This window comes from Triturus cristatus, chromosome 2_1, assembly GCF_964204655.1.
Source record: "Triturus cristatus chromosome 2_1, aTriCri1.1, whole genome shotgun sequence".
Lineage (NCBI taxonomy): Eukaryota > Metazoa > Chordata > Amphibia > Caudata > Salamandridae > Triturus > Triturus cristatus.
Genome location: NC_140581.1, coordinates 686,927,728 through 686,940,541, shown reverse-complemented (window position 1 = coordinate 686,940,541; position 12,814 = coordinate 686,927,728). Strand labels below are relative to the sequence as shown.

At 43.6% G+C, this 12,814-nt stretch overlaps 1 protein-coding gene across 2 annotated transcripts in view; it reads right to left on the bottom strand.

Annotated features, from left to right (window-relative positions):
• The window catches only part of TRIM36 (tripartite motif containing 36), a 640,592-nt gene that overhangs the window by 71,924 nt on the left and 555,854 nt on the right, over nucleotides 1-12,814 (bottom strand). For both annotated transcript variants that reach the window (XM_085632625.1, XM_085632626.1), the window contains exons 7-8: nucleotides 6,933-7,054; nucleotides 5,607-5,894 (exon numbers count right to left, since the gene is read on the bottom strand). In XM_085632625.1, coding sequence (XP_085488751.1) covers nucleotides 5,607-5,894; nucleotides 6,933-7,054 — 410 coding nt within the window. The remainder of the gene's footprint in view (nucleotides 1-5,606; nucleotides 5,895-6,932; nucleotides 7,055-12,814) is intronic.

Here is a 12,814-nt window from a genome sequence, read left to right as displayed (position 1 = left end):
CGCATTCCTTCCATCATTTGTATGTCTTTTGCTTGCTCACTCTAAATGTGCTGGGTATGCCCAAGCATGGGTCCCAGGCTCACTGTGTCACTAGATTCAAGCTAGCCTGGCTGATGAGGGATGATACCCCAAAACCGGTCCCAAGATGCTTTTTTTTGGTCCAGGGAGGACCTGGCTTGGCAGTTCTGGCTGGACTGTTCAGATTAGGAGCAGGGTCAAGACTGATCTGCATATGGCTAGGTCTAAACTGGGGTGGAATGGTGAGCAAAAGAACAATGTATTTAACCCAGATCTCTTGACAGGTGGTCAATGTTTGGTTTGTTCCGCATTCCGTCCATCATTTGCGTCTCTTCTGCTTATATGTGAGGCACCAAAAGGAGTCACGCACGAGTAGTGGAGATTTGGCTACTTCATTATCTTTTTTCATTTTTTCTAATGCTTGGTCCACCTTGGGACCAAACAGATGTTCCTTGTCAAATAGTAAATTTAGTAAAGTCTGTTGTCCCTCTGGTTTAAATCCAGACACATGCAGCCATGTATGCCTACGCAGTAATATGCTGGTATTTATGCCTCTGGCATCTGTGTCAGTTGAATCTAGGGAAAATCTGATGTACTTTTTAGAAATGAGTACCCTTCAGTAACAATTTCTTGTCCCCTCTTTCTATATTGTTCAGGGAGATGTGGAAGGAGACGCTCCATCTAATCCCAATGTGCTCTATCGTACCTCGCTAATACAGCCTGGCTGTTAGCGACGCACCAACGATTGGAAGCTGGCGCAGCCACCCTTATGCCTGAAGTGTCAAGAAGTTTTGACTCCTTGTCTGGCAAAGTGGCACCAGCTGAGGTCTGTAAATTAGCTCTTCTGTGTGTACTGGACTAAATAGTCTGGCGGGAGCAACCCCTTTAATATCTATAGGATCAGATGGTGCCAGTTTATATTGTTTATCTACCCTGGGTGTAATTATGAGTGCTCTAACAGGGTCTTTAAAAATATCCTCGGCATGCTGGAGCATGCTCTTCAGCATGGGGACGTATTGAGTCACCTATGGTTATCGGAGAGGGTTTCAAATAGGAAATCATCTTCAATAGTGTCTTTATGTAATCGGACTTGGTGATAAGCAGCCGCCGAGCAATAAAGTCCTGGTAAGAAGAAGCGTCATCAGGAGGTGAAGGTCTGGCTGGATAAAGATCGGGGTCAGTATCCCCTGGAGGATCAACATCATAGTTGTCGCAGGAGGTTGAGGATGTGAATCATCTACTCCATCATCAACTCCAAGAGGAGATTATGGAGACTCTTGTGGTGTAAAGTCCCCTGTACCAGTGTATTACTAAGGTGGGGGTGGTGGTGGTGGAGGAGAAAAAGGTGGAGGTGGTGGTTGTAGTGGTGGAGAAGTAGGTAAAGTTGGAGGCATAGGACTGGTGGCTATGTCCTTTTTAGGTCGAGCCTATCGCAGCGTGCATGCGCTGCTCTAGGAAAACGACCTCTTTGAATCACTCTGGACTTTTCACACGCTCATGCGTGTTTTTCAGCATTTTTTCTATTGGGCTTTGCATGCGTCTTTCTAAAAAGACAGCACCCAATTGGGCAAAGGCGGGTGCATGTCCCACCTTTCCCTGCAAATGTATCCGCCCACAGCCTTTGGCTTGCGGTTACGAGCAGGGGCACCATCAGTTCTGGGTCATGTCACCACCTGTATTTAATTAGCGCGTTCACCTCGCTGCCGTGCTCACTCGCCCCCGCTTCTCTCTCGCGCCATTCTTTTTAACCAACCCTCCCCCTTCACATGTACAAGCACAGCCCTGCCAATGCTCTGTTTGCAATGAGAAACTTGTGCATTCGCTGTCATGCTAGGACCATTGCTGTTGACTTGTAGAAGGAGGAAGGCAGCAGAATCGTGTTTTGACAGTGGCGGCAGAGGTAGCGAGGCCCCTGCTTACACACACGGCTCCTGATTTTCTCTACTGTGTTCGCTTTCTGATTTGTAACTAGCATTATATAATGCAATCTTAACTTTAAGGCAAGCACCCAATTAATCTTATGTTTGACCTCACAACTGCAGGTTCGAACCTCAGCGCGTCTGCTCAGCCTTTCATCCTACTAGAGGCCGACAGACTAATTAACATTCATTTGGTTGGCAATAAACATCTGTTACTCTGCATCAAGATGCAGCATACTCCAGCCCCGCCTTCCCTTGCACACTGGGATAACTCACTTTCGCCTCCTTTCAATTCGGCTCCTGATTTTCTATACTGTGCTCGCTTTCTGATTTGGTACTGGCATTATATAATAGGAGCCAGCAGCAGCGGTGCACAGGCTGCCATCTGTTGAGGGCCAGGTTTCATTTCCAGATCTTGCCGCTTTCATTAGAAGGTGTGTCCCCTCCACCCCACCTCCACAAGAGTGCGCTTTAATTTTCTCTAAAACACAAAGGAACAGAAACTAAATCAATTACGGTGACATCTTACTTTTCAGCGGAATCGTCAGCACCGTCTAATGAGCGGGCCTTGGCCAACAAGCCTACCCTGGGAGGCAAAAAGCAGCTGCTACAGTAGTTAAAGCTCCTTAAAGACCACTCATGTCTTGGGGAGGAAGCGAACGATCCACGTGGGGTTTCTGTAAATAGCTACATTGTGATGCTTAACCATTTGTTGACCGAATGATCATGCTTTTTGTTAAACAAAACAGAAGAACGTTAGCAATAAGCATTTTACCCTAACTGTTGTGGAGAAAAACCAAACATCTACAGCACGTAGGCACAGCGTAACTCTACAGATTGCATCTTTTCACTCCCCCACCTCAGAAATCTGCAAGCACTTCTCCTTTCATTCCTTTTTATTTTTTGCATTATGTAGTGTGAATGAAGGTATCAAAGCACTTTACATCAGTACTAGTTCCATTACAGAAATCTGCCCTGTGGGCGATAATGTGCTGCATGGCTAAACACTTATAAGGTCCCAAAGGCGAGACCTATTGGCTACGCCGATGCTAGTTCTTCTTTTTAGGCGGCAGTGGCATAGATGTTTGAGGCTGAGGCTGTACAGCTTTTGCTATTATTCAACCAGTTTGAGGCTGGATATGTTTTGTCTTTTGCCTAGGATCGAGCCGCTCCTGCATAACCTGGAGGATTGGTCCTGTAGGCAATTCTGTTGTGGAGATTACAGGTTGAGGAACCAAACTAAGTTTTCCCTTCGGTGCGGAAGTAGAGCTTTCTTTCAGTGCCAAAGTGGATTTTTCTTTCAGTGGTAAATGAGTCTTGTCTTTTGGTGCCGAAAAGCCCTTGCCTTTGTACTCGAAACTGGTTTGTCAGGCCGTGGGGTGTTGGGGGCAGAGGAATGAGTTGAATGGCTCGGCACCAAAGCTGGACGGCTCGAAGCAGAGTGTGGTAATTTGGGCTTAATTTTCAGAGTCTAGCACAAGAGCGGGCATCCATATCAGATGTTTGGTGTCTTCCATGGCCTTGAAGCACAGAAGCTGTATATCCACTCAGTCCTGAGTGTCTCTTAGTGAATTTTACAGGGCATGTATACTCATGGTACATTGACCCGGAGAAATGTCTTTAGTTTGGAGATTTATTTATTTATTTATTTAACTTATATGGCGCAACAGCTACCCAACAAGGGTTTCCCGGAGATGCACTTGACGGTCCCTCAATGTCTTTTTCGATAGGGAAGATCAACAAGCTTCACAATCGTCATCTTTGTGATCTGAGGACAGGCATAAATTGCAAACCTGATGGAGGTCGGTCCTCGAATATTTTATGTAGCAGGAGGGACAAAAACAAGAGGGAGTCTGTTACATTAGCAACACATTGTGGTGTCTATTATTTTTGATTTTGTTATGGCTGTCTTTATCTTTAAAAACCTGTACAAATCTAGGTCTTCTAGATGATGGATTGTCTTCAATTCAGAGAATGTGATTGGTGTTGCTCCCTTTTCTAGCTGATGCGGGTGCGAGATGCCTTTCTCTATCCATGCGTCGAATCTAAGGGTTTTCCCATAAACAAACTAGGCCACCAAGCATCAAAAATATACAAAACACTACGACCTCTCAAGTCCAAACTGAACATTAAAACAAAGGGATACTGGGACACACACATACAACCCCCACTAAAAGAACAGAAGTGGGAAAGGATATGGGCATCGGCCACACAAAATAAAATCACACCAGTTCTCGCCTAAACCAAACTATGGCTGCTACACAAAACTTTCTGGACCCCAGCCCGGCTACACACACTAGGGCTCAGAGATAACCCAATATGCTGGAATTGCGACATGGGGAGGGGGGATTTGGAACACCTGGTCTTCCAAGGCTCAAGAGCTTCTGGGATAAGGTGATGGACTTTATAGACAATGTTTTTAAGTGCAAGATTACAAGGAACTTTGCCTCACTCATCACAGCGTTCATTTGAACAGACCTCCCCACAGAGGGAGAGAGAGAACTTCTGGACCTACTCCTCAGCGGCGATCAAACTGGTGCTGACTAACTGGAAAGACTCCTCAAAAACATCCTACAAGAACTGGCTCAACTAGATCATCCACCTTAGGGGAGCAGACAACCTGGCAATGCAATACACCCCGTGGAAGGCGACATCCAGAGGCCTATGGGAAGCTCTGGACAAGGTGCTAGTCCCTTATGACCCTCCGTAAGAAACAGCTCCAATCAGGAGCCATGGCAAAGTCTAGAACAAAAGGACTATCTATGCTTAAGAGTATACAGTCGTGCTTCTATCCTATCCTTCTCCTCAACTTATTCCAACCTGTCCTATACACTCCCACTTTAAGACCTCTCTTTTCACTATAAGAATCTAGCCAGCAATGGGGGAGTCGACCAAAAGGTACCATTATACTAACCGATATACCTTGTAGCCCAAGGGGGATGAACCCGATAGACAAATGTTTGTGTATGTCTTGTATGTTTATAAAAAATCTTGTAGAAAAATAAAATAAAAAAAAGCAACACATTGTGGATGAAAGCCGATGGCAGAAAGAATAGATCTGAATGGGCACGGCCTGAAGGCCGCAAGTCAAGAGCGCCGAACCAACGGCGAGAATTTAAGTATTTATTTTGATATGCTAGAATGGAAACGCGATCACAAACAAAACAGACAAATGGAGAAAGCTGTAACAAATCGAACGGAGACTGAAGCAGTCTCGAATTGGAGTGCCACCAAACACGTCTGAACCTGACGGCGGAAAGAAAACAATGTAAAAACGGAGCCAATGCACATTATGAACGAGGGAAGTCACTTTACTTCATAACTGGGAACACTTTTTCTAAGATAAACAACTTGCACACATCTGGACCCAACACTAGATGGTAGAAGTATGCCAAGCATGTGTATCTACAGTCCAACATGCCTCGAACAAGCGAATCTCTCCGGTAATTTCTATTAGTAACTATCTCTGAAATGTAACAGTATAGCTCTTAGCACACACATGAAAATGATTTGCTGTACGTACTACATGACTACTGCATCAGAGAAACTTTAAACATTTTTACCAGGTGTTCATGTACTGCCAATAGACTTCCGCTATATCACATTTCTCAAACATTAGGCCCATTTGCAGAAGAGGGGAAATACAACAAATAATGACTTTTAAAGTACCTGGAGCTGGAGGAGTGTGGTAGATAACTTCACCGCTATACAGACTACTTATGGAATCTTTAAAGCCTCGAACTCTAAAAGAGTATGCACTGTTGGTTTCGAGGTCAGAAACAACTTTACTGGTTCCAAGGACTTGAATCTCTTCCCAGGACACATTTTCATCTTTTTCATGCCTTCTATATTCAAGGACATAACTGTCTGCTGAAGTCTGGTCAGGTTGCTGCCAACAAATGAGTGCTTCATTGTAGATCTTACTTAGTTCCTCGTTAATCTGGGGTGTATCCACACCTGCAATGTCAATAAAGATGAGGTAAATGCTGAAAAAAACGCATTTCAGTTGGATTACATTATACATTTTCTTTTTTTTTTATTATTCTTTTTATTAAGTTCAACAATGTCATACATACATGTGGCATATAGTGCAGCCATACATTTTCATATTGTGCATTACATGTCTATTGCAATAACCGTATTGACCAATTTGATTCCACGTCTGCATACGTGAAATACTCTACAATTCAACAAATATTTTCTATTTTATTGGGATTTCAATTCATCAAGTCTAGTAAACACTCTGCTTTGCAAAATTATTTGCATCATTTTGCAAGTAAAATGCTTAGACCACTTTATCAAAATATTTTTCATAAAGGATTTGAAGCACATTTAAATTCTGATCCAACAAGTGGTAAAAACCACACTGCCTAATTTTAAAGTGATTCATTTTGATTGTGTTGGCATTTATGGATATTTGCAAACAGACTATTTCTAATGTAGTATATTAAAAAATGTTGAGGCTGTTACACATCTGTATGAATGATGGTGTAATGACAGATGTACTCTGCATCGAGGCAAACTACAGGAAATAAAATTTGGAACAAAGGCAGTATGAGGTGTGTGCATGAGGAGATATTTCAGAAAAGCGATGAAATTAATTATCTAGATTTGATGTCATTTAGGAGTAATGCAGCAATGAGGAAGTAAAATAAACAACTACCATACAAATAAGGACTGCCTCACCTAACTGGAATGTTAGATACCTAAAATTCCAGTTGACACACAGTTTAACTATAGTGTGAGTTCTATGATCTGGCGACTGAAAAGTTGTTCTTAAAGGGTTTATTTAATGTCTTGCACATAATCAAGGGGCAGAAACTAGCAGTAGTAATAACATTCAACTTGGTCTTTCTCTCGATTTCACATAGAGGAATGATACAATTATCTTTTGAGGAACAATACAAAAGTAAATCAGTACTTGGACAGAAACATCCAAAAATATTTTAATCAAGAAGAGAGAACAGTTCTGCTATGAGATAGTGGGTATCTTACCCTTGGTGAATGAAATAGTGCTAAGAATGTCTTTTTCTGGAGAAACATCAAGTTTAAACTCATCAAAAGAAGAATGTACCGCAGGCCGAAAAGATTTCAGTGACTCTGTAGCTTTCTGAACTCTGTGAAAAAAGAATGCAAATGATTTGTACCAAACCATGCAATGCAAAAATAAGGCCAGATTATTAATCAATTAAAGTGTAGTCAACATGATAAAACAACTAACTATTATAAAAAGAGAGCATGAACTGGACTTGCCACATGGACCACCAATAAAATAAAGTGCCTCTTTTGTAGTAGTTGTGGGAATAGCAGCTTAAGTGCTATATTTACATCTAGCCTACTGTTGAAACTAAGGCAAATTAATTAAGCGAGACCCACCAACCAGGTCCCATCCCTTCTGAGCTTCTAGATCCATGTAACCAGGCCCTCAGGAACACTCTCATGGCCACCTAGTATAATCAGTACTCGGATCCTTTGGTTAGTTGACATAAACCGGCCCTCAGTGATGCCGATGTTCGGACAAGACATCCCATTCCTGAAAGTCTGGAGGTACAGGCATTGACAAGTGAAATCACTCCTAATGCCTCTCCAAGTAATCCTCTGTTTAGAGATTAGAAATGTGTTGATGCCTATGGTAAGAGAAGGTACGGCTAACTTAGCCTTAGAAATCTTTGAACGCAGTGTAACTTCTGGGCAACCCATGATTTGTGGCACATGGCCACCAAATATTGCAGTGGTCAGGAAAACCTCAGAGCCTCGCCGTCTCAAACAATACCTGATGGCCATGATGCGCCAAAGTATGTCCTGCATGATGGTTTGGGTAGCACAATGTTTGCTGTAAGCACAACTAGCATCAGCATTATGTTTAAAAGGCATGCCTGGATGAGATCCGCTGGATTTTCAGGAGCTGTCCAATTGACTTTGATGGACATGTCCTTTGATGGCTCCAGTGTTTGAAAAGGTTGATGCAGTGCTCAAATTGTTTAAGGACAGTCTAGCCCCAACACAAACCTTGGTACACTCATTTCTCGCTAACCAGTTCGACCAACAATACAGAAAATGTAGGGGTTATTCCAAGACAAAGTCCGCCCCCTCAAACTGAGCAGCAACACCAGAATCAGACCTTTTGGGGCAGAGGTTGTGGTGGCTGAAGACGTCTTCATCAGCAGGAACAGCTCTCCTCTAGACCTTCTTTCCCTGCTGCAGAGCCTGCCAAGGTGAATTAACTTGATCTTGCAGGCCCACACTCAGCCAGTAGGAGGGATGATACGACATTTACTCCGCACCTGTAAAACAGTCACATTGGACTGATGGGTCTTGCTAGCTATTCAAAGTGTTTGTGCTTTTTCTGTCATGTCGTAGTAGTTGTATTAAGGGCAGCATAAGAGCTAGATTTACTGCCTACTGTTAAAAACGAACTCCTGTCATGTCCTCCCTGCTGCTTTTCCCCCTGTACATCAGAGCCATGCTAGGAATTCATAAACACACAAAATATACAGAAGAAAAAGCAGTAAAAATATAAAACACACTGAAGGACTCATGCGTTACGCCATTGTATAAAACAGAACATGTTTATTTTAAACATTTTTTCACTCAAAGACAAAGGCAGAGCCCTGCATTCTGGGTTTCTACTCACAGAGCCTATATAAAAAAACACTAATCATCAATATGGTCAACTGTCACAGTTTGTAATGATGGGATTGAGGAAGTCAAGGGGCACCCTAAAAATACCAGCACTGTGCTTTTTTAATCTTTATAGGGTAGTGGGCCTTTGGAGGCATTTTCATTTACCTTTTTCCCATTTAGGAGGAAAAGATGCAAAAATTATTATTTTGTTATCTATTATGAGCAGCAAAGGTGCCACTTGAGGTTTGGACACAGTAAAGCTTTATTTTCGCGTTCATATATAGGGTTTTAAAAAAGATAAAAATGTCTAAGTGTTGCTCATGTATAGGAAGATAGTTTTGTGCTTTATTTTAAAACATCCCGGAATCCAACATCTAAGTGGGACTATTCGTTCTTTTTTAATATTAATGTGGACTTTTTGATAAAGAATGAATTGTGCTCGAAGAGATGTGTGGAGAGAGGAGCTAAGAAGGAAATACGCTGATAGCGCAGACTGGGGCAACCCTTAGTTTCCTGAGGGAGCCTGAGATGCAGGCTATTATTTAACGTTTTGTGCGACATACGACGGTCTGGATGAATATATGCCTCTTGGTGGCCTGGCAAAGGGGCCAAAAGTAGCATGCAAATGCCTATCACTTTACCAGTTTTACATTTCATGGCTTTACATAGGTTATATGGTTATTAAAAAGAGCAAATCGCGATATTCCTTGCACATCTTCCAATAACAAATCAAACAATTTTTAAACAAGCACAATTTCAAAGAGCAAAAAAATGCATACTAATGAAAAAGCAGAACACATTTAAGGGGGTAAAGCTCTGTCTCTCCAAAAAAACATACAAGGTATAAACATATGAGACAGTGGTTCTGAGATCCTCTCTGCTTGAGCGAAAAAAGAACACAGACATTAACGGCCTATAGGATCACTGCCCAAATTCCTGCATAGAATCTTATTATTTCCGTCTAGAAAATACGAAGTATCGGTTCATTAGCCTATATTTTACTTTAAAAAATAGTAATGACATTTATTTTGCAATCCCACCAGACCCCTAGATGATATCCAAAATGTCATTACTAAAGATGGTACAGTGGTGCTTTAATCATCATCTTTGACAATGCCAAAGCATAGCAAAGCCTTTCTTAACTATATATCCTATTATGAGTCAATCTTCCCAAGGGCTCTAACACAATAACCAATCACCTGGAATGCCTTGGAAAATTCGTTACCCTCAAAAGTGTGGCTTACACATGCAAACCAGTTACATTCTACTAACAATATTTCTATGATGAGATACATACATTCATAGCTACATGTGTGGATATTTTGTGCTATCTGGATCAAATCACAATTTAGACTGCATTTCTCCAAGGAAGGATAAACATCATTCTGGCAGAGATTTCACAGTGTATTTAGTGTTGAGTTGATAAATCTGGTACAAGCAGAAGTAGTTTATGCATACCATTTTGCGAAAGAAATGCAAAACCCCATTTAATTTAATGTAACAAGCCAATACCTTGGGGTATGGATTCCTTGGAAGGTGAGTGGGGTGATTTATATGTTAAGCCTATGCTTGCTAGCATGGCCAAATATTTTAAGGCTTGGTGACAATATGTAATTATAATTTAATCTAAATAAAATGGTCACCCTCCATGCTTATTCTTATTGCAAATACACATAATTCTGTGAACGCAAGGAATAGAACCAGCACTTTCCAGCAAGAAAGGCAAATTAATCTAATCAAAGTACTCTCCTGTCCGAAAAGAAATGCATAAATTGAGCCCCATTACAGATGGAAATACTGCAAACAAATACACGAAGAAAAATATAGAATGCTTGTCATGCACCCACTATATCCAAATAAATCTGGGAAACGGAATGTGTGTGACCACGCTTTCTTATTCTTCGTCTCCTTTAACCCATAGTAACAAAATTTATGACTAGGTGGGTGATACCGCTGGGTGGTTATTAGCGGTTTCCAGAGCTACTCCCGTAAAATGAGCTGGCTACAACGTTGTGTGCTTTTGTATGGATAAAATGCATCTTTTAGAACAGAGCCACCATCCAGCGGAAAGGCATGGTAGTCAAACTGGTTTGTGTCAAACCAGCAGAGCCTGCTAACCTCAAAAGTAATTAAAATACTTTATGTAAGCATAGTAGACACTGGCCTAGACATAGAATAATATTTTTTTTGCCCATGCTTACGTAAAGTTAAATTAGGATTTTGTTAAACATTCCAACACTATTAAAACAGTTTTTTTTGCTAAACTCTTGGTTTCCAGAGCTAAACAGGAGCAATTAAAATTGAGTGCATCAAATGCTGGGGGAGTGGTCTTGCCGAGCAGCAAGATGGTCGCTCGTTGAGTGTGCTCTGCCAGCCGAGACAGAATCTGATTAAAATGCTGCTGCAAATGTGTTGAAAACTGGAGATTTGACACACTGTGCAAAGTGCACATCCCCTTTGGGACCTGGTGCATCCGAGAAAACTTGTGCTGGCGGTCCGGATAGGCTGAGGGGTATTGCGGAGGAGCGAGTCCGGCGTGGCCTGCGTGAGGGCCGAAGCCCCGCCGCTAGAGTTGCAGCTTTGACCCGGGGGTGGAGCGCTGCATTGCCGATCACACAAGGGAGCCCTTGAAAAGTGCTAGGTATCTTGGTGGACTTTGCAGCTCCAAACAAGTAAGGGGTGGGGAGCGGGGGACGGCCTGTGGCGGCCTCTCCTTGATCGGCCGTGGGTCTGCTCTGAGCGGGACCGGGTGCGGGCCTAGTCTGCGCTGGAGACCGCTGGGCGGTTGTTGGGCGGTGGGTCACATGTTGTGCTCCCTACGACTCCCTGACACACACTGCAGCCGCTGAAGACTGGAACGCCCATACATGGGCCTGCGGCGGGGGAGTTTGACAGTCGTTGCCCCGCGATCCATGGGCCTGAAGCGTGTGTGGATCGGGGGGCCTGGGGACCGGCTACTAGCGCTGCCGAGTGTAGCCTACCTGAAGCCTTGCACACAGAAATTGTGGAGGCCAATGTGCTGGGGGACAGCGTGCAGCACCTAACAAGTGTTCTGTCATACAGACAGTGGTAACAGCCAGAGAGAAGCAGCCCCGCAGCACTACATTTAGCTAGGAGGCATAGACGTAACCTAGGCACAACCCCAGTCACCGGAGCACTCCATCGAGGCATACGGATGGAGCGCAGTGCATGCGGCTGATGCTGTAGGAGGCGACTGACTTCTCATCGGCCTGCTGGACAGGTGTGTGGTGCCACCCCCCCCTCCCCCCTCCCGAAGGCAGCGGTGCCTCCTGGGCGTCATGCACCCTGTGCACACGGTGCTGCACCGGTCGGGTGGCTGTGCTTTGGTGTACAATAACGTGAATTGGGCACATACTCATTGTGTCCCCCCTGGAGGACCAGAGAGCCACATTGCGCTACTTCGGTGGGGTGTGTGTCTGGTTGAATTCACGCCCTCCACCCCAGCACAGTGAAGACTGTATCTGATCCGCAAAATGGGGAAAATTGACACAAAACAACCCAAACTGACCTTCGAGAGTAAACGGCAAACTCGTCAGTTGTAAACCGATCCGCTTACTGCTAGAAATGAAATCCAGCCTAAAAAACATTGATATCAAACTAGACGTTCTCACTATTATACACCTGCTCAATATGGAAAAAGTGCTTACTGTAATCAGGGACAAGAATGACGATTTAGAGGCGCATTCCTGTAGGAACAACGTACGTATTATAGGAATCCCCGAGACCACGGCCACAGGCAAAATGGAGCTGTTGGTGAAAGAACTCTTAAAAGACATTTATGGCTCAGGGTTGTCTCAAATGTTCATAGTTGAGCGAGCTCATCGCTCGCTGTGACCTAGACCCTCGGTGGGCGACACCCCTAGGCCGATCCTGGCAAGAATTTTGAACGACAGGGATAGAGACGCCATTCTCAGAGGTTCCAGGGAACGCGGCCAGATCTCCTACAAACGGAATATTTCCTTCTTCCCGGATTTCACCCCTGGGATTCAGGCGGCCCGCCGTGAGTTTCTTCAGGCCAAGCGGGTGCTACAACAAACTGGCATAACATACGCTCTACTGTAGCCCGCCAAATTAAAGGTCACCATGACAACGACACGCACTTCTTCACGGGTGCCAAATCAGCCTTGAAATATGCCAAACACATTGGGGGCAATAAGAAGCTACCATCAGGGTCCAGCAAAAAGCAGCCTACGGACCAAGGCTTAAGTGACAATTACTGAATTTTGGTGTTG